Source organism: Protopterus annectens, chromosome 9.part0, assembly GCF_019279795.1.
Source record: "Protopterus annectens isolate FY-2018-M chromosome 9.part0, PAN1.0, whole genome shotgun sequence".
In the NCBI taxonomy this organism is placed as follows: Eukaryota; Metazoa; Chordata; order Ceratodontiformes; family Protopteridae; genus Protopterus; species Protopterus annectens.
In genome coordinates, this window is record NC_056743.1 from 977,894,496 (window position 1) to 977,918,059 (window position 23,564).

Consider the following 23,564-nt stretch of genomic DNA (forward strand, 5'->3'; position numbering starts at 1 on the left):
TGCTGGGACACTCTACTGTCCAGTATCGATTAATTAACTAATTATGTAAACCAAGTAATGATACAGAAAATTAAATGGAAGAAAAATGATTGCAAGCTACAACATAAACAGAACCAGCATTCTGCACAGAAAGACTAGAGAAGTTCTATAAACAAGAGGAGGTGAAAACATAAACAACAAAACAATTAGCTATTTGTATTCTTTAGATTGTTTGCATGGGGGGTACTTTTGTGAAGTTTTGAAGTTATGAAGGTTCTCTGAAGCAGATAGTACTGTGTTCTGTAATGTTTGTAAATAGATAATTTCTATATATCTTATTGTACAGACTTGTTTTTGTGGAATTCTGAACAAGATCCTTTGATTTTTTTGTGCTTCCAGCAAAGTGAACCACAAACCAAAAATATATGAATTGGCCAATACCACAATCAGCACAGTAGTAGTTTTATTCCTTATCTGAAGCCTCTATTGACCATCGGGAGCCAGTACTTCTTTGTGTGTGTTGTGCTTCCAGCAAAGTGCTTGGTTCACTTATCCATATTTCTTTTCATCTTCTTCATTTAGTGCTGCAGTTTATTCCCTGACTGATAACAAAGCATGAGCAATAATACATGTTTGTGTTTTTCTCCATCTTGTGTTTTCTTATTTTTTCAGGATAAGCAGATTGTTTGTATAGCCAATCAGAATGGATCACAGGCAGAATGTGAGCTGGGAAACCCAATGAAAAGGAATGCAGAGGTATCATTTTTTTCCTCTACAGATATGTGTACCATATCATCATACATTAATGAACATTAGAATTGTTAGATCAGAAAACTTTTTGAATTTGCCACCAATTACATTGATTCCTCAGGCACAATTCATTTTTTTGTCTTCTCAGGTCAAGCTCCGTCTCATTTTAAGTACTTCTGGGATCACAATAGAAACAACACAACTTGATGTTAATTTACAGTTGGCAACGTAAGTACAAGATCAGAGAGCTGTAGAACTTGTATGACTTGATGCCAATAAAATCAGCAGTGCTCATTTTTCTAATACTCTGGTTATTTAATGTTCCAAATACACAATTTTGTGTTCCTGCTCTTTGATGGCACTCTTTGGGTCATTGAAACCCATCTATCTCCTCAGTATCCCTTCCCACTGTAGTCATTTGCTAGCTTCCACTGGTTCAGCTTTGTCATAAATAACCTTAGTATTCGTTGCTGCCAATCAAAGCCTTCTTTCCTTGAATGAGTTTTCACTTTTGGTGCTGGCTTATATCTGTGGACATACTGTTGGTCAGCTGGTATGTGATGCAGGTTCTGCAATCATAGTGGGTTGCCAGCTAACACTGAGGTACACAATACCCCTCTTAGTTTTAATTTCTAGCCATTATGGTTAAAGCATATAGCAATGTGATTACTCCATGTGCATGCCATTGCATATAGCTGAATAAATTCTAGAAAAATCCATTATACCTCGGGAAGAAAAATAGTTTATACCTCCATCTGTCTATCCCTGTAATAAGAATGATTACTGGGGTGTTTGCTGCCTCTTCTTCAATAATCCAATCGTGATAAAAGGTTTGAACCCTTTTCACTGGCACTGGAATAACTGCCTATATGCCAGCATATTTACATAACAAAGAAAATTTCAGTAACAAAAACAGAAAAAGGGAATTTTACAAATAGAAAAATAAGGAGTTACATTAAAAATAGATTATACTTTATCACCATCAATAGAATAGCAAAGAATGATAATAAAACCACCATGCATTATGTAAGGATCAAGTATATTTATGTAAGGACCACTTGTCAAGCAGGATTATAAAAAAAAAATATATATATATATATATATATATATATATATATATATATATATATATATATATATATATATGCGTGAATGTGTGTGTGTATGTATGTATATATATATATATATATATATATATATATATATATATATATATATATATATATACACGTATATATTTATATATCTATTTGTGTATCTATATCTGTATATCTATACATACACACACACACACACACACACACACACACACACACACACACACACACGTCTATAACATAACACTGAAAACTCATCTTACTGAAACGCATGTGGTGAAACCCATTTCACTGAAAACTCATTACACTGAAAACATTCTCTCCAAAAAGAATATCACAAAAACAAGCCAACCTGCACACCCCATGTAGGAAGCTTTGCCCCCCACACCCCCTTACTTATGTATACTAACTTAATGATTACACAATCACAGAGAAAAGAACAAAAATACTACACACAGTGAATCAGTGCTTGAGAGCAAACACGGACATCTGCAGGTCTGGGGGTACAACATGATGCTGCCCACCACAATCCACAAATACTGTCATAAACTCACTTCTCTAATGACTCCTATGACAACAAATGACACCATTGCATACTTTCTACACACTTCTATACTCCTTAATAAAATGAGTTTTCGATAAAAATATTTTTCAGTGTAATGGGTTCAGTGTTATGACAGGGATCCATATATATGTGCTCCTCCACTGCTCATCAGGTGCAAACTTGATGAAATTTTAACCCGCCAAGCACAACTTGAGAACTTCCGCTTCGTGATCACGGTCTTTCACAGAAAAATCACTGCTGGTGCAGTTTCTAGGTGTGTATGGACGATGATTCCTTTCTTTTGGGAAATTCCTCCCCCTTTGTATTTATACAGCTGTGGAGTTAGTATATATCCTGGTTAGGGGTCACCACAGCGGAACTCCGGTCCGCTAATTTGAGGCAGTAGATTTTTACGGTGCCGAGTTGCCAGCCCAACACATAACCTTCAAAGAATGCACACCCATTCATGCACGCACCTACCTGCATGTCTTTAAACATCACTCCACAGAGGGGAGGACATGCAGATTCCACACAGAAGACGTTCCAGCCGAGAATCGAATAGGAGAACCTCTTTTTGTGAGGTGACAATGCTAACCATTGCACCACCATGGCCACTGATAAATATCACAAAATAAGCTGTCAAAAAAGAGGAAAGGTTTGTTTGTTCTTAAGCACAACCAAAACAGTAAATTTGAGTAACCTAAAGTTGCTATTATTTTACACATATAGTCTCAATCTTTTCTACAGAGGAAAATAAACATAAAATTATTAAACAGTTCACTGGTTATGTACAGAATTTTGTCGGACATTTTAGGGCAGCTGATGATAACATCACACATGCAGCTGTCTTCATGTTTTTACCATTTTTGACAATTTTTCAAATGTGTTTCATATCTTTTTACTACCATTTTGCTTTCGGTTAAATGAAATACATAAATGAAAAATAGTAGTCAAAAGATATGAAACACATTTAAAAAATTGTCAGAAATGGTAAAAACATGAAGACAGCTGCATGTGTGATGTTATCATCAGCTGCCCTAAAATGACCGACAAAATTCTGTACATAACCAGTGAACTGTTTAATAATTTTTTTTAAGCTAAATTCATTCCTTGGGATTCAGAAACACTGGAACTGTAATCATGGCTGGCCCTCCTTTGTTTACTGTGAGTTTGTGATGAGCCCTACAGCTTATTAGCAATGAATGTAACCAGGCAAGTGTGTATGAGAAGCATCTCATTAAATATTCTCTCTGCAGCCACAGCAGGGACTGTGGAAAGACCATATAGGAGCATGTAGGCCATAGGCTTTGCTGCTGCTCATACTTCCATATCTGTCGAGCTTGAGCAGTGACAGCACTATGCACGATCTTGTGCGCACTGTTGCAGCTAGGAAAAAAAGCAATGTGGCCGTCTCACAGGATCATGGAGCTTGAGCACTGATCTATTTTTTTGACCCAGTGATGCACGTATGCAGAGAAGATAACTTGTGGAAGGTAGTAAAGGATTTAAGAGGAAGCTAGGATGGTGAAAATAGTTGGTTGGGCCACACATGCAAATGTATGCAAAGACAAGATTGTGAAGTGAGGTGGTGACACAATTAGAGATGTCAAAAACAATGGAGAAGGGTTGAGAGAAAAATGCAAATATAGGTACAACATCATCAGAGTCGGACCATTCTACTGCAAAGGTAAGGGAACAACCACCCTACTTCAGTAATGATGTACCTATATTTAAGCCTTACAGGGGCTGACCCCACAATCTCCATCTCATGTCTTGTCAATGTACTCCATTCAGAGGCTGAGCTAAGACAAAAGTCTTCATGGTAATAGACAGTAGTTGTGTGTCCCACATTTGTAGAATGAAAGAATAAAAGAGAGAAAATCATATGCCTTTTGGAGACTTAAACCTACAACCTTCATCAGAAGTGTTGTACAAACCATTTTGTTTACAGGATGACCTACAGCTGTAGTAAAAAAAAAGCCTTCAGGGAATCACATTGTAGTTGTGTGTCCCACACTTGCAGAATGAAAGAGAAAGAGTCATACAACCCTGAGGGGACTTGAACCCACAACCTTCATCCATACCTCTCAACCTCTTAGAACAAGAAATCTGGATAAAGTCATACACAAAAGTGCAACAAAGGCCAACAAATATGGACAATTTTTAAATATTGCTTTTACAAACTTAGAAAATGTATATATTAACAGGTTTTGCATTAGCATGAAATTTCTGAAGAGTAAAAAGCCTGAAACTCAAATGTCTGTCATTATTTTCTAACTTCAGTATTAAATGATTTGTCACAAGTTTGCCAGAAAAACACAATTTTATGAAAAATAGAACAAAAACACGAGGTAAAATTCTAGACATTCTGTGAAAATCTATACAGCTGAGAGGTATGCCTTCATCACCCGCCTGGTTAAGGCACTTTATTTACAGGCTGAGCTCTATCAGTATTCTAACAAAAGGCTTCAGGGTAACAAGCAATAGCTGTGTGTCTAACATTTGCAGAATGAAAAACTAAAACAGACAAAAGCATACAGTCCTGATGGGAATTGAACCTAAAACCTTCATCATAAGTATTGTACAAGGCACTTCATTCACAGGTAAGCTACAGTAGTAGTCAGACAAAAGCCTTCAGGGGAAACATACACAGGATAGAGATGAAAAGGGGAAGCAAGAGGTGGTAGAACAGACGTTGAGCAAATTAGAAATGAGCAGGATGGAAGTGAGGATAGTGAGGTAATATTTCTTTGTAATGTGACTGGTGCCTGTTTTTCATGCTTAAGGAGGATGTAAGTTGTGGAAGAAAGTCAGTGAAGCTACGAGGGTTAGGTTAGGTAGCCAGAGAAGACGGACAATACTGATAGGATGTATAGTAACATAGTGAAGGTGGGGGAACACAATGGTGAAAGAAACATTAGACAAACAAAGGGGTAGTGAGGGTGGAGGAACACAATGGTGAAAGAAACATTAGACAAACAAAGGGAAGACAATGATGAGTAGAGAATTGAATAACCAACACTGTGGTCATTAACACAAAAGAGAGAAAACACCAGGATGGGAGATAGGATGGCATTCTGCAACTGCCTATTTGTGATGTCACCCCTCACAAAGCATCTGTACAGATCACAGGTGTATCATATGAGGGAATCATTATAATTGTCTGGGTAGACTACACACATTGTAGGGGATATCCTGTGCATTACAGACCATCTGGCAGTTAATGAAGTGATAACTTTATAGTTCACACTGCTCCTTCACAGTTCATAGGTTCATAGGTAGGTACTAGGCTATTGGCCCAGGGCCCATACAAGCCTAGCCAAAAAATGTACCCTGGCTTTCGCCACCCAAGAAAATTATTTTCCTGTGCCTCTGTCGAGCAGAGCCACAGAAGTGATCCCTGGGGTGAATTTCCCATTTCCCATCCAATCATCAAGATTTTTCTTGAAGAGTGCTAATGAGGAGCTCTGTTTGACATAGATAGGTAGTCTGTTCTAGAGTATGGGAAGTCTCTGGGACAGGAATCTATCCCTCCAGCATATTCTGTTTATTGTGGTGACAAGGTTAAGGTCCCTAGAGCATGTAACTCGGAGGGATTGGGATTTCTTTAAGTGGAGCATGTCCAACAGCTCTGGGTTTGACATAGCTTTGTATGTCAGGCAGAGATCGCCCCTGAGTAGGCGATATGCGATGGAGTAAAGCTGTAGTTTTTTGAGACAGTCTGCATAGGGCATCTGTTTGAGGCCAGTAATCCTCTTTGTGAGGTATTTCTGTGGTCTTTCCAGTTGTTGTAGATGTCTTGTGAGGTACATGCCAAAAGGGGCCTTGTACTCTATAATGGGTCTAATGATTGATGAGTAGAGGGGAACAATGACCTCTTTTTTTCTGGATGAGAATCCTTTTGTGATGAGATGAGCCACGTAGAAGGATTTCCTGACCACTGTGGCAATGTGATTATCAAAGGAGAGACTACTGTCCACCTGTGTCCCAAGGTCTCTTATCACATTTTCAGCATTAAGTAGACTACCAGCTATGTGGTAGTTCATGGGTACAGAGTTTTTACCAAAGGGGATGACAATACACTTTTGGCATTGAGCTTCAGGCCATGGCTTTGACACCAGGTATCTGTCTCAGTGAGGCCCTTTTGTAGTTTGCCCACATCATTAGGAGTTTCGATTATGGCTCCTAGTTTGCAGTCATCTTCAAACTTTGTTAGCCAAAGACCTTCTGTGTTGGCCTGCACTTCAGAGAAGTAGATACCAAACAGGAGAGGACCCAGGACTGAACCCTGTGGTACTCCACTTGTCACTGGTCTGATGTTGGATTTGGAATCCGCTACTTTCACAGTGTGGGTTCTGTCCATGAGCCAGTTGGCAACCCATCTTGTGACATAGGGATTTATACCTAGTTTAGTGAGCTTATCTATAATTCCAGAGTGGGGGATGGTGTCAAAAGCCTTGGCGAGATCTAGATAAGCTGTGTGAACCATTGTACCCTCATCTATGGCTTTGGTGACTGCTTCAAAGAAGTCAATCAGGTTTAGGAGACATGATCTGCCTTTTACAAATCCAAACTGAGTAGGGTCCAGAGTTTGGAGATTACCAATGTCTTTGTTTATGAGTTCCACGATGATACGTTCCATGGCCTTGCAGACCAGGCCCATCAGGCTAATGAGGCAGTAGTTCCCGGGGTCTGTCGTGGCTCCCCCTTTGTGGAGTGGGATAACTGTCGTGGTGCACCATTCAGTGGGTACAAAGCCTGAGGTGAGGCTATGATCGAACATGGTACTTAGGTAGGGTGCCAGTTCATTCTGTAGTTCGTGTAGAACGCAGCCTGGGATATTGTCAGGTCCCATGGATGCTGTGTTCTTGGCTTTGGAGAGTGTGTTTTTTACCTGTGCAGCCGTGATTATAGGAACTTTGCATTCTTCCAGTATAGAGATGGGCCCTCTAGGGGGTGAGGGGGGGGTAAAGTTAGCACTGAACCTATCTGCTAGGATGTTGGTAATATCATTTGGTTCTGTATATTTAGTGCCATTATGCTGTAACTCAGAGCAGATCTGAGTGTTCCCATTTAGATTCTTGACATAGCTATAGAATGCTTTGTGGTTATCTTTAGAGTCAGTGGCAATTTTGTTTTCGTAACTAGCTTTGGAGGATTTTATGAGGGATCTCAGCTTCTTACTGAGGTTGACCAGGGAGTTCCTCCAGTCATGGGATTTTACTTTTTTTTGCAACAGTTTCTTTCTTCTGTTGTAGAGTTTGTTTATGGCAGAGGACCACCAGATTGGCTTCCTTTTTTTGGAGGATAACATCTTGGTTCTATTAGGGATAGCATGATCCATGCACTTGTGTAAGTGCTTATAAAGTGCATTTATGTAGGATTCTGCAGTCATACCTCTATTGTCCATCTGCATGGGTATCATGAAGTTTGCCACCTCTGTCTTAAGAAGTGTGAAGTTGGCTTTTAAGAAGTTTTTACGATGGTTTCCCTAATTGGGGCTGGGGGTGGGATGTGGATGTCTAGGCTGATTAGCTTGTGGTCGGATCTGACCAATGAGGAATTGACCTCTGGTGTGGAACACCTGTTTCCCATGTTGTTAATGACCAGGTCTAGGATATTGCTGCCCCTGGTGGGGGAGTGAATAACTTGATCCAATGCGTTGGAATTTATGAATTCTAGAAAACGTTGAGCAAAAGAGTTGGTACATGAGTAGTTTTCCCAGTTAATGGTGGGGTAGTTGAAATCGCCCATTATTAGGGTGTTGGGTTGTACCCTAATACTTTCCAGTGTATCAAGAAATGAGGAGTGTGAATCCTGGGGCATGGTGGGGGGTCTGTAGCAAGCTACAATTTGGATTGCAGTCTTGCTCAGAGTTAGTTGCACTTGGATAATCTCGGATGCATTATGCTGTGCAACTAGCCTGGAGGTGTGGATATCCAGGTGGAACCTTGATTTCAATGTGTATACAAGCTATCGTACCTCTGGGAAATTGTCTGTGTCATAGAAATCCCACATGGTGTTGGCCATCTCCTCTAAGTTGTGGGATCCACAAATGTTCCCCCACATGCTGAATCAAGGAATCAGGGAAATGATGGAGTATTCTCATAGCAGATGCCTGAGATACCCACACTATATCCCCAGCAGGTCACCAAAACACTGTATTTAATACACATAAACACACACATACCTTAGTATTCACTAGGACTGCTATTCCACAACTCCTATGGAGCTGCAGACAAGGCTGACACATGTCCACAGTTTCTTAGGTGGTGTCCCTGTCTACACAGTGCCAGTCCACAATGTAGGTGTTGTGGAGTCCATGAAACATTAAGCATAGTTGGATGACCCAGTACATCTGGGGGTGATGTTACACACTGTCGGGCACTCCAGATGCAATAAGAGCATCCTGTAGATACACATTTACTATCGTGGCAGCAACCCTTGACATTCTTCAGAGATGTCCTTGCCCTCAACATGAACATCTGGCTGTATTCAAATCTGCTGTGGGTGCAGCCCCTTTGCATGGCAGTAATATTTTTATGAACCACTGTGCCATCTTGTTTTGCCTTATTAGTTTACAGAGGACTCATTTTAATAATTGTGCTCATTACCATGCCTTTACATGTCCATTAGCATATCCAAAGCCTAAATGTGCTGCATGGTTTGCCCTCCTAGTGGATTATGTGTTTCTGAATCACACAAACCCTGCACATGGGTGCTCGTCATTTACTTTAACTTAGCATGGTGCAGGAATGTTTTCTGATTCCCAGCCATAGAGTTGTATATTCTCTGAAGTTCACACTGTGTAACTATGTTGGGTAGACATTGGGAAATTTCTTTCCTATGAATTCTTGCAAAGCTCTGCAGAACTTAGTAAGGGACACATTCAAAAAAGATATTGTCCCTTTAGCTTGCACCACTTTCCCTAAACCTGAGCTGAAGCATGTGCATTTTTTACATGTCAGCATTTCTTTTCCATGCACTTGTAAACTTCAGTTCCCCTTTTAGCTGCCATCATATTGGAATACGTGTACATGTGTTCTGTGCTAGAGAAGCATAAGCAAGAAAGTGCTCATACAGTCATCTGATATCAAACTAAAACTGTCCTACGAAGGGCTTTGTCTGGGACCAGAGCATGCCATTCCCAAATCTTGCCAGTGCCAGTATTTTCATTCCATGACTTATTACCAGAGACAGCTCCGTCATACTGCACCACTAAGGGGAATAGAAATCCATAATTATTTTATTTAACATTTGTTGACCGGGAAAGTCCGACTAGGTTCCACAGATCCTGTTTTCAGCAGAGGCTCGGGGAGAAATGCTCCAGAAGCATGTCTTTAGAATGTGGGAGGAAACCGGAGTACCCGGAGAAAACCCACGTGAATGCAGGGAGAACATGCAAACTCCACACAGAAGGCACCCCAGCTGGGAATCGAACCAGAGAACTTCTTGCTGTGAGGTGACAGCATTAACCTCTGCACCACTGCGCCGCCCATGCAGCATAATGAATGGCTCTCAGTCATTAACCTCAGTTATTAATTTAGTGTTACTTAATATCCCGTGCAACACATTCTTTTCTCTGGAGATTTTAACAATTACACAAAACTCATCTCCCATCAAAGCCTGCCTTCAGTACTCCCTTACCCTACAGTGGTGTTCTTATTTCACCGCAATCAGAAGTAGATATTACTTCTTCTGTTTCATCTTTACCTTGTAATCAACAAGGTTTAAAATGTCTAACTACAGGAGCTAGACCTAAAGAAGGTACAAGTGCATTGAGTGCCACTTCTAATATGGCTTCGGTTTTAAACTCCCCGCTCCCATACAAACAACGAGCCCCAATGCGCTCCACCAGCAGGGGAAGGGGGAAGCGCAAGTTGTCAGGAGACCACTGGCAGAACAGGAAGAAGAAACTTTGAACACCCTGTTTTTCAATATTTCGTCTAGGGAATTAACAGAAATTGAATGTTCCATACTTAACAAGGGCTTATCATACATCCCCTCACGAGGCAGTGAACTTTCAGAGACTCTTATAATGCTTCGGAAGTTTACCAGAAGGTTGTCTTTGAGACTCTTATTTCTGAATCCGGAATGTGTTGATGGCATACCTGAACCTATGGCTCCCAAAAGGAAAAGTACTTTTAGTCCACCGATACCTGGCTCAATAGAATGCTTCTTACGAGCATGTGAATTTGACTTTTACATTTATTATAAAGAGAAAGGACATAAAAAATTGTTCTATAATCTGAATAAAATACAAAGATGTAGCTTAGAATCGCTGTGCAATGATGAAAGTGTGGTATTTAAACCTGCAGATAAAGGGGGGGGGGTGGTAATAATGGACTCCAGCCTCTATAACAATCTGATGACTATGATGTTGAGTGATGATACAGCATACCTAATGATTAGTAGATCAGAAATCATGTTAATAATAAGGAATGTCCAAGACTCGTTATATGATCTCTTAATGACAAGATGCATTGATAAACAGCTATATGATTATTTAGAAATAGAAGCCCCTTTAATTCCCATCATAAAGGGACTCCCTAAAATGCATAAAGGGACATATCCTCCACCAATACGGCCCATAGTATCAGGCCAATCATGGGTGACCGAGAATGCATCACAATATGTGCAATATAAACTAGCTCCCTTGGTAGACAAAATTCCTACTATACTGAAAAATTCATATAAACTGTTGGAAGATCTTGAAAATTCATCATGGATTGAAAAAGTAAATCAAGAAACACTGTTAGTCACCTTAGATATAAAGAATTTGTTCACGAGTATACCAAATGATTTTGGTGTAGAGGCGGTTAGAAGCTGTTTGAATGATTTTAAAATGGGCAATCAGAATGAACAGTTTGTAATATGTACTCTATTAGAGCTCATACTTAATAACAACATCTTCATGTATCAGGATAAGATCTATAGACAGACATGGGGGTAGCCATGGGCACCCCCTGTGCAAATGTCTATGCTAATATAGCTGTATTTGAGTGGGAGAGAACATACATCCTAAATAATGAGAATTTTACTACATATGCAATATATTACAGGAGGTTTGTGGATGACATCCTACTCTTTTGGAATGGGAGTAAGGAGTCCTTGGAAGATTTCATTAAGTACATGGAATCAACTACCACCTTCCTCAGCTTCACTTATGAAGCTTCCTTACACAAGGTTAACTACTTAGATGTAGTAATAATAAAAAACAATCTGAATAGATTTACTACATCTTCATTCAGAAAACCCTGCTGGAAGAATGCCATATTGCACCATGAGAGCATGCATCCACGCCATATTTTTCCTAATATTGTGAAAAACCAAATGGACAGAATAACTAAAATATGTAGTGATAATAAGGACAGAGAAATGTTTTTGAATTTTCAAAATGAATGCTTTATGAACAGGGGATATTCTGACCATTTGCAAATGATACCTAAAGACAAAACTAATATGGCTTGTAGTACTAAATACAAGCCAAGTGGATACAGGCATCATATTAGATCGAACATGGGTAAGATACAATATGACATTAAATTCACTAATGACATTCAATACATAAAAGAGATTATCCAAAAGAACTGGAAGTTGCTTTATATGAACAAAGATCTGAAGAATGTGGTGGGTGCACACCCCAGCTTCAGGTATAGCAACTGTCCAAATCTGAAAAGATTATTGTGTAAAGAGAAAACACTACATATCCCCTTGGATATTAGGATGAAATATAGGCGAGGAACCTATCCATGTAATAAATGCTGTGTCTGCAAGCACATTAGTATCCAACAGTCATATGTAAATATACAGACAGGCTATAATTTTATACCTAACTTTTATGCTACTTGTGATACCACAAACATTATATATCTGGCGACATGTGACTCTTGCGATGTATATTACGTGGGCATGACCACACGTAGGCTCAAGGATCGAGCCTACAACCACCTATATGACATACAGAAAATGAATATTAATAATGCTTTAGCTAGACACTGTCAAATGTTTACATCGCATCTGTTTAAGTTTAGAGTCTTACAGATACTTTATCCAAGTAGAAGGGAAGGTAATGCACGAGGCACTTTAGAACTCTATGAGCTAAAATGGATTTTATTGCTCAGGGCGCATATAGAGCCAGGTCTAAATACAGCGATTAATATTAGACCAGCGCTACTATAAATGTAATTGTTAGTTGAATGTAATAATAGGAATTTATGAATAAGCGGATGATATGTATAAGACAGGGACTTATAAAATTACGTAAATTTTGTAAAAAAATTTTTTGTACCAGTTCTAAGTGTTTTAATTGATATGGAAGAATGTTATTAAATTAATTATATATCTTCCATATAGAATATATCCATATATTATAAATAGTCTTATTGCATATTAGTTGATTGATCTATTTATTTCATATAATACATAGTCTCTGCACATATATACAACTTAATTTAGATCTATTATTATCTTTTGTGTCATGAATTCATTAATATATATGCTATTATTTTTAGTGTAAAGGTCTATGCAATGTTAGTATATATAGGTATGATTAATTTCAACATGTAGATATTAGCAAAATGAACGTAGCTTATGATATTCGTCCTAGATTAAATTCTGTGTGACTTAGAAGATAAGTAAATACATCTAAATCCACTATCATGCTTATTTAGACGGATAGAAGGTTAATGAACGGGGAATATGTTTGTTTACACCTACATTCATCTAACGTGTTTTTAAAAAAGTCTTAAAAAAGTCTTATATGGTGTTTTAAAGAAGTCTTACTACAGGAAATGCTTTCCATATATGGACATGATTTTAAGTACAAGTGATATTCAGGAATTCATAATTGTTTAATTGTTTATCCCGCCTGAATTTTTGTTAATTGGGTGGCATATTTTACTATATAAGATGAACTTCTGTTGCTTAAAATTTGTAACCTGATGAAGCGCACTGTTAGGTGCGTGAAAGCGCTTGTTTTATTCCAATAAAAATATTTGCTGCTAATCGTGGAGGCTTCAGTGATTTGTTGAACAATACTCCCTTACCCTAGGTACTGCAGTACTCCAACCCACTCTACTTCTCAACTTAGTGCAAGAAAACTGGGCAAAGACTACAATAATGGGGGACAAAGCTCCAAATATATGGAAAGATTTTAAATATTGCTCTTATAAGCTTAGAAAGCTGCTAGAATAACAGGTTTTGTGTTAGCATGTATTTTCTGAAGGATATACAATCTGAAATTCAAATGTGTGTTATTTGTATGATTTCAGTCCTCAGTGATTTGCCAGAAAACCACAAATTTTGTGAGGAACAGATAAAAAAGATGAGGCAAAAATCTGGATATGCTCCAAAAATCTGGACAGTTGAGAGGTATGCAACGTACCCTAAGAAAGATGATATTTACTTTGACCAAAGCTCTTCTCTGTTATTTAATTTGAACCTTAATTATTTTATCATTTTGCCAGCTTCAGCATTTGTTGCCTACTATCAAAGCCCCACCAATTCTTCTTGTTGATTACCTCCTCTGTTTACTGCTGCTTTCTACTAAGCTGCTGTAAATGCACCTTTCTTCATATAAAGGATGAGCCTTTCACCTTTAACACCACAGTCAGCTCTGAACACACAAAAAAATAAAAAAGGATGAACGTATTCTACTTCTTATGAATTACTGATCCACATTTCAACAAGACAGCTGCTATCCTGACCATCTTGTTTTTTTTTTTTAAATTTTCTGACAATGCAGGCCATTGCCTCAAAATATCTCTGAAATTCTGAAGTTTCATTATGATATGCCCTTCATATCATACCTCTGTACAAACTGTAATTATAACTACTGCCTGCCTGTTACTCTTAGAAACCCATTTTCATTCAACCTACTCCAGAATTTTTCATACCTTCTACCTCACACCATTCATGTGACTATTTATTCAAGTCACTCTTCCTCCTTCTCTTCCATCCCTTTCCTGCTTTGGGAGTACTATATGAGAAGGCCACTGGAGCACCAGAACCTTTATAAAATTCCCTGTGTTTTACTATTCTGGTCCTTAGCCACTCATGACATTCCCTCATTGGGTCATTTTTTTCCTGAAGAGTTATAACAGTACAATATGTGGATTTAACAGCACCCTCAAATCTACTATTCCATGTTGTTAAATGTTGCATGTTGCCCTGACAATGACTCCATCCATATCAAGCTTCTATTCACACTTTTAATGTCCTCTTTTAAGTACACCTATTAATAGAATCCCTAACTTTGATTCCCACCTCAAGATCTTGTTATGCATCAGATATAGGTTCATAAGTTCATAGGTTGGTACTAGGCTATCTGCCCTAGGGCCTATGCAAGCCTAGCCATAACAATTCCCTGGATATTTCTTCCCACAATATTTACTTCTCTGGGCCCCTGCCTAGCAGGGCGACTGACATGATCCCCGGGTGACTTTCCTATCTCCCATCCAGTCATCAAGGTTCCTTTTGAAGAGGGCCAATGAGGCGCTCTGCTTGACATGTATGGGCAGTCTATTCCAGAGTATGGGGAGTCTCTGGGTCAGGAACCTATCCCTCCAGCATGTTTTGTTCATTGTGATGACAAGGTTTAGATCCCTGGAGTGTGTGGCTCTGCGGGATTGGGATTTCTTTAAGTGGAGCATGTCCAACAGCTCAGGGTTTGACATGGCCTTGTATGTTAAGCAGAGATCACCTCTGAGTAGATGATATGCCACAGAGTATAGCTGGAGCTTTTTAGACAGTCAGCATATGGCATCTGCTTTAGGCCTGTGATTCTTTTAGTGAGGTATTTCTGTGGCCTTTCCAGCTGTTGCAGATGTCTTGTGAGGTACATACCAAACGGGGCATTATACTCTATAATGGGTCTAATGAGGGATGAGTACAGTGGGACAATGACCTCCTTTTTTCTGGATGAAAAGCCCTTAGTGATGAGGTGTGCCACATAGAAGGATTTCCTGATTGTTGTGGCGATGTGGTTATCGAAAGTGAGACCACTGTCCACCTGTGTCCCTAAGTCTCTCTTCACACATTCGATGTTTAGTGTCCTGCCACCTATGTGGTAATTCATGGGTACATGTTTTTTTCCAAAGGGGATAACTATACATTTCTTGGCATTAAGCTTGAGCCCATGGCTCTGGCAGCAGGCATCTGTTTCTGTAAGGCCCTTTTGTAGAATATCCACATCATTTGGGGATTCAATAATGGCTCCCAATTTGCAGTCATATGCAAACTTTGTTAGCCAGAGTCCCTTAGTGTTGGCCTGTACTTCAGAGAAGTAGATGCCAAACAAGAGTGGTCCCAGGACTGAACCCTGAGGTACTCCACTTGTCACTTGTCTGGAGCTGGATTTGGAGTTGGCTACTTTTACAGTCTGGGTTCTGTCAGTAAGCCAGTTGGCAACCCATCGAGTGACGTAAGGATTTATGCCCAGCTTAGTAAGTTTATCTATGATTCCAGAGTGGGGGATGGTGTTGAAGGCCTTGGCAAGGTCCAGATAGGCTGTGTGGATCTTCTTACCCTCGTCCACAGCTCTGGAGACTGATTCGAAGAAGTCAATCAGATTCAGGAGACAGGATCGGCCCTTCACAAACCCAAACTGGGTGGGGTCCAGTGTTTGAAAGTTGCCAATGTCTTTGTTTATAAGTTCCATGATAATGCATTCCATGCCCTTGCAGATCAGGCTTGTCAGACTGATGGGACGGTAGTTCCTGGGGTCCAATGTGGATCCTCCCTTGTGGAGCGGGATAACTGTAGCTGTGCGCCACTCAGTGGGCACGAAGCCTGAGGTGAGGCTATGATTAAACATGACACTTAGATGAGGTGCCAGTTCATTTTGTAGTTCATGTAGTACACAGCCCGGGATGTCATCTGGTCCCATGTATGCTGTATTCTTAGCTTTGGAGAGTGCGGTTTCTACCTGTGTGGCCATGATTATCGGAATTTGGCAATCTTTTGGTAATGAAATTGGCCCTTTAGGGGGTGAGAGGGGGGTGAAGTTGGCACTAAATCGATCTGCCAGGATATTAGCAATATCCTTGGGATCAGTATATTTAATGCCATTCTGTTGTAGATCAGAGCAGATCTGAGCATTGCCATTTAGATTCATGACATAACTATAGAATGCCTTGTGGATGTTTTTGGAATCTTTGGCAATTTTATTTTCGTAACTAGCTTTTGAGGATTTTATAAGGGATCTCAGCTTTTTACTGAGGCTGGTGAGGGAGTTTTTTGCATCCTGGGATTTTCCTCTTTTTTGCAACAGTTTCTTCCTTCTGTTGTATAGTTTGTTTATAGCAGGGGACCACCGGATTGGCTTTCTTTTTTTGGAGAAGAGCATCTTGGTTCTATTTGGGATGGCACGATTCATGCACGAGTGGATGTGCTCGTACAGTGCCTTAGTGTAGGATTCAGCAGTCGAACTTCCAGATCCCATCTGCGTGAGTGTTGTGAAGTTTGTCACTTCTGACTTCAGTAGCTTGAATTTGGCTTTGGAGAAGTTTTTTAAGGAGGTTTCCTTACTGGGGGGTGGAGGTGGGATGTGGATGTCAAGGGTCATTTGCTTATGGTCAGACCTGCCCAATGAGGGGGTGACCACTTGTGTGGAGCATCTATCTCCCATGTTGGTAATGACCAGGTCCAGGATATTGGAGCCCCTGGTGAGACAATGGATTAGTTGATCCAGGGTGTTGGAATTTATGAATTCCAAGAACCGTTGGGAAAAGGAGTTGGTACCCGAGTAGTTTTCCCAATTAATGGCAGGGTAGTTGAAATCACCCAGTATTAGGATGTTTGGTTGTATCTTAATATTTTCCAGTATGTTTAGAAAGGTGTAGTGAGAATCTTGGGGCATGGTGGGGGATCTGTAGCAAGCTACAATTTGGATTGCAGTCTTACCTAGTGTTAGTTGCACCTGGAGAATTTCAGATGCATTGTGTTGGGCAACTAGCCTGGAGGTGTGAATATCCTTGGTGAATATGGACACTCCTCCACCTTTAGTGTTTCGGTCTTGGTTTTGTGGCCGAAAAGTGTGGTAAGAATTGTAGCCTGGTATTGCAGGGGTGCTCTCTGGAGCCTTGAACCAGGTCTCAGTTACTGCACAGATATCGATGTTCTCCATTTTTAGGAGTGCCTCGAGAGAGTGCATTTTGAGGTTTAGACTTCTAGCATTGAGTAGCATTACCTTCAGATTTTGCATGCTTGTATCTGTTATGGTGGTGATTTTATCCTTTGAACCTTGCCTAAAAAAGGCACTATAGGGGTGGCAAGAGCTTTAGCCAGTAACCTGAATCCCAGGGGTGACAGGTGCAGACCATCTCTGGCAAAGCATTGTGGTTTGTCGATCATGTCCTCCCAGGCAGAGAAATACTGGATCCCCGTTGAATGACACCAGAAGCTTAGCCAATTGTTGAAGTCAATCATTTTGTCTTTATACTGTGGTATCATTCTGGGCAAAGGCAGGATGCTGCTCAGGGCTAGGGTCATACCTGCTTGGGTCACATGATCCAAGAGCTCTTCCATGTCTCTTTTCATGTAGTCCAGGGAGGTACGTCTCAAGTCATTCACTCCAGCATGGACAACGGCAGTCGTATTTGTACTTGTTGTGGAGTGACTTGAGTGCATGCATTATGTGGCGGATCCTGGCACCCGACAGGCAGCTGACTGTAATTTTCTCCTTGTTCAGCCTGGTGAGTGGGACATCAGTGTGCCTGACTACAGAGTCACCTATGAGTAAAGTGTTGGGTACATTGTCTTGCCTTAGGGGCTGTTGTTGGATGGCACACTGGTGTTGTGAGCTATGTGTCACTTTGGTTGTGACTGGTGGTTGTTTGCGTTTTGGCTTCAGAGGTCCTTGTTGCTTGGGCAGGTTAATGTTAAGGGCCTCCACATATGTGGGTTTAGTGTTGCTATGTCTGGGTGTTGATGGTGTGGGTTTTGAAGGGCTATGAGTTGCTTGAGGTGAAATGCAGGTGTTAACCTTCTCCTCTTGACTGTCTAGCACAATCTTGGCCGGAGAGAGCTTTGCTTCCAATTTGGCTATGTAAGTGCATCTCTCGCAGGTTGTAGTGTTGGTTGGTAGGAGGAGAGGATTGTCTATGTACATGAGGCAGTTGCCGCATTGCCCCAGTATGCCCAGATTCACCTGGTGGACAGGAGAAATCACCGGAAGCTGACGCTTGGACATGTCTGTTTAGGTGCTTTTTTGTAAAGTTTAAGAGCTGTTTTCTCTTACCTTTGCAAGGTACTTTGCAATTATAGGCTGTTTAGTGCCCATAATTAATATCTCCTTATTGACAAGGAGAACTGAGTGTTTGTATCAGTTTCAGGCTTCCTAGTGCTTTCCAGCAGGTTCTAGAGAAAGTGCTAGTCATAGGGGTTCAGATTTTAGTGCTATTACTGAGAAACCAGCTATTTTTAAGGGAAAATTTGAAGAGCAGATTTTCTGGCACCTGGAATAGTTTAACTGTAGCCTCGCAGTGCTGCACGATGTGAAAAATGTGCAAACACACCCGTTTTTAAGCCAGAAAGTTGAAAGGGATAGAAATCAGCCCAAAAGGCTAATAAAATTACAATTTCAGAGCTGGAAATCACTCCTCTAGCATTAGATAGGCAGTACAATGCTCACCAGTCCCACTGGTAGGCAGTAGGACTTCCCTCTACCAAAGCAAGATCTGGATAGCTCTGAGCACAGAAAATAAAGTCCTGAGACAAGCAAAGCCTGGAATATAGACTGGCTGGAAAAAGTGGGAAACGAGCAAACAAGATAGTATTTTTTTTTTTTTTTTGTTGAAACAGGCTAAACAATGCATTAATACAGTAAATAAATGTCTTTGGCCTCCTACAGCGTAAGTAAGTTGTGATATTAACCTTCTCTGTTGCCATTATCTGGCCATACCTACTGCTGCTCTATCCAGGTGACACCATTTTTATCCACCATCATACTCTTGCAAGTCTCAACAGCATGAACCATATAATAGCTCACAGCCCTACCATTTCCCATCTTCCAGTACTGGTCTTGCTAATCTTTTTCCTGTCCTATCTTTCCATAACCCTTTTACTTATCAAACATCACATATCTGTATCTCACATGCTAAATATCTTTCCTTCCATTTTGCATTCTAGTTCTGCCCTAACCCTGTCTTCGCAGCTCCCACCACTTCAATGCCCGGAATCTTTGCTCAACAGGAACCAGACAGCTGTATGTTCACTATCTGAATGAGTGCCAAAATTTTCAAGTAAGTTTGCTGAAAAACACTTTCAGGTGTTAATGAACTTTGCACTTTACCCACTATTATGCAACATAGATTTCGTGTATCGGTCTATCTATCTAAATGTTTATATGTATATATCTATCTATATGTTTGTGGGGATATGGTGGATATCTTCCACATGGAAAATGCAGGAGGGTTTGCCCCCTGTAAAACAAAACTTAGTTTGAGATTTGCACAAAGTGCTTTTTAGTGATTAACTCACTGAAATGTCCTTTGACAAGTCAAACATGAATAGTGGTCAACATGCCACCAACATGGCCTTCCACATCCCTGTATCCATAATGTTTAAATTCATCGAGACCAGTCCCACTGATACAACTAATACTACAGCCATGTCAGTCTAATGTCACAGGGACATGGCATCATCCTTCCCAGCTGTTATATCTAGAAAATCTAGCTGCTTGGATCCCAGATGGTCAACAAATGCAGGCAGGACTGAGTGATCATGCCAGCTTTTCATTTTCATTGGTCAAATTTCTCCTGTTCCACTGCAGATTCACCCTCTGTCAGAAGCCAGGAATTAATGATTTCTGTGTAGTACAGTATGCATGGAGGGGTGGCAGGCAGGGATTCAACTGACTTCTCACATATCTTAGCCTACCCACTGCAGTTGTGGGACCAAGACACTGGTGCATAAATCCAAACAACTGCTGTCAGTTTGTTAGCATATGATGGCAAGGCTGAATTTCTCAGACCTTCCTCCTCCTCCTCACTGGCCTGCCACACTGTAGAGATGCTGTAAGGCAATTCCATCCTCATTCCCATGAGGGGAATATGGGTTGTGTAGGTTCAAGGCAGCCTGTGATAAGGAAAAGGAATAAATGTGCTCAGCCATGGTGCAGATGACCCAGCTAGAGACAGTATGACTCAGAGAGGCTACAATACCTTTATCATAGATATGACTAATATGGATATTGTTTATATAGTCATAAATAAACATTTTCACCCTTGGCATCACTGTCATTGACAAATCTTTCTCAATTATTAATTCATCTCACTTTTAGCATCTCATACTGGTAACTTAAATCATTTGTAACACACCGCTCTCCACCCCAAGATCTTCTTGCATTTAAACATCTTTCATCAACTCCTTTCTTCTAACTTCTTTGACTTCTCCTTATAGCAGCAAATACCAAACTGTTTTCCCATTTACATTCCTGCACCCTCACCTTCAGAGTCTGGAAACTGTCAATCTGTTTGTTTAATTTCTTTCTAAGGAAATCATAGAACCATCACTGACGGGAATAATTTAAGAATGTAAGGGGACGGGTGAGGCATGATTCTTAAGGTATTATGGAACCACAACAGGAAGATCATGTCACACAAATGGAAGTGCACTTTGACTGGTTAACCAGAATATTCTGTCAGAAAATGACTAAATACCATCTACTTTAACTTACATTTGATGTAGTATCATAACAAGGACCAATGAACACATTAGAATTAAAACTGGTCTTAGACTTGTGAGTGTGTAAAACATCAGTTAGGCAAAAAGACAATGTGGATTATAATAAATGCAAGCCAAATGAATAAAAGGATAAATGGGGTGTTACCATGGGTCAAGGGGGTGTTACCATGGGTCAAGTGTAGATCCACTCCAAAGTACCCAGCAATAGCGACACTGAGAGTTGCATGCTTTTCAAACCCAGAGTGTTTATCCAACATCCATTGTTATTCTGGATTCTTATAAAACGTGTAATTCAGCTCTTGCATACTTTCAGGAGGGTACATGGTGGAATGTCTCCGTGAAACGTTGGTTTAGATGTAGGAGCTGGCATGTTTTGTAGAAGTGGGCTGTATGCATTTACAGAATTTGTAATATATTTATCTTTTAAGTGAATGGCTCCTTCTCAAACTCTTCTCAGCCACAAACCAGGCTATATAGGCAGGTATATAATCACAGGCACAACATATACAGGACAGTTCAGAAAAGCCAATCATGCAGTATGTTTTAGAGTGGTGAGTGAAAACCAGACTAGCCAAAGAAACCTCAAGCAGACACAGAGAGAACATGCAATACTCCATACAGTCTCCAACTTTTGAAATATGAGATTTAGAGCTTCCCATGGAGCTACTATGCTGTCTACATGGGAAGGAAATGGACTAAATGTTTTACTTGCATAACTGGGTGACAAGGAAAGCTACAGTGAGTTAAACTGAGGAGTATATCAAGTTGCATCTTTCCTGTGACCAAAAAGTGTGTTGGTAGTTGATAATTAGAAAATGGTTCCTAGATATACATATAAGAAAATACTGCATGGCATATTTCATTATGAATAATATGAATCTGCTGTTTCCCTTTTTAGGACTAGTGAGCAGCAACATCTGGGTCCATACATCGCCAGTGCACTTGTGGTCATTGAACTGCCAGTGTCTGTTACTGGGTAGGTACAACATTAAATTAAGATTGAATTTCATTGTTTTTTTTTTACTTTATCCTAGATTCACATTATGAACTTGAGTTGTCAGCTTCTGAAGGTAACCTCATTTCTTAGCTTGCTGCATTTTCTCTCTTTTTTTTTTTTTTTTTTTTTTGTGTCCTTTACTTTCTCCAGATTTTTTAGCCTTGTGCCTACACACCACTCTCTCCATAAATTCCAACACACACACAGGCACAGACACACACACACATGGACCCATTCTCACATGCACAATACATGCACAGAAACACACACATACACAATTTATCAGGCCAGTTGTGTTCCCATTTTGTGCATTTCTAGATTTACCACTGTTAAACATTCATATATAGATGGTTATGCACTGATGCATCGTGGGTAAATAGCAGGAAGTAGAAAACAGGAAACATATTTACTTATTGAAAGTTCTACTTGCCTGTATTATTTCCAAAATCAGTATTGTAATCTGTTTTGAATAGCAGACACTGAAATGGTGAAACAAAGAAATTGAGACTAATTCCCTTTTTCCTAGACTTTCTCCTGCCACAATACATGTAGCAATTTATGGTGAACTATTGGAAAATCATATGCTCAAAAGAGGTGAAGACTCTCTCTCTCTCTTTATATATATATATATATATATATATATATATATATATATATATATATATATATATATACATACATACACATATTTGTGTGTGTGTGCACTTGTGCATAGGGAGATAATTCACACTGCAGACAGCAGACTTCAGTACTTAACAGGGGGGAGCCTATGCCTCTTTTTCACCTCCACACTACTATTGTTAAAACACATTCTGCATAGCCAAGACCCTTCCTTCGAGTCACTCATTATTCCAGCAGTAACTAGTTAGCCACCACCGCCAGTAGTTGTTTACTGTTTCCTGGTTCTAGTGCATGATTATTTCCCACTGGAATCTAAATCCACTTCCGCCAATTACCTTTTTTAACACCTTTATTAAATTATCATTTATTACATAGGCAAACATACATTAATATAAAAAATATTAACGTTTCCAGTTATACTTCACATATGTTCTTTTTTATAACTATCATCAGTCCAGCATTACATAAATTCCTACCTTCCCTTAAACCTCGCTCCTCCACCAGAATATTGTTCTGCATGCATTTTTCCCAAAATTTCCATTTATTTCTATGTAATTCGTTCCTTCTCCTTTCAAAAGATTCCACTTTGAGTCCTTTTATCTGTGTTACAGTATTCAATACTTCAGGTACAGTTGGTTTAGACTTTTAGTTCCATTTTCTAGTAATTACTTTTTCGGCAGCCACCAGAATTAAACTTAACTAAGTGTTACTATGTCTAAGCAATTCAGATCCTGTGTCCCAGCTCAGAAGAATCATATCCTTAGTTACATCCTTTGCTCACCCAATATTTCTAACAGAGTACTCTGTACAGAGTTTTTAAAGTCTACCAACTCATAACACTCTAATAACATATGTTCCCAGTTAACTCTTTCTTTCCCTTTCTTGGGGT

The 23,564-nt window shown here is 39.8% G+C and overlaps 1 protein-coding gene across 4 annotated transcripts in view; it reads left to right on the forward strand.

Moving 5' to 3' along the window:
- ITGA7 (integrin subunit alpha 7) overlaps positions 1 to 23,564 on the forward strand; it is an 849,563-nt gene that overhangs the window by 721,351 nt on the left and 104,648 nt on the right. For all 4 annotated transcript variants that reach the window (XM_044083727.1, XM_044083728.1, XM_044083729.1 and 1 more), the window contains exons 16-18: positions 652 to 735; positions 878 to 957; positions 21,956 to 22,033. In XM_044083727.1, coding sequence (XP_043939662.1) covers positions 652 to 735; positions 878 to 957; positions 21,956 to 22,033 — 242 coding nt within the window. The remainder of the gene's footprint in view (positions 1 to 651; positions 736 to 877; positions 958 to 21,955; positions 22,034 to 23,564) is intronic.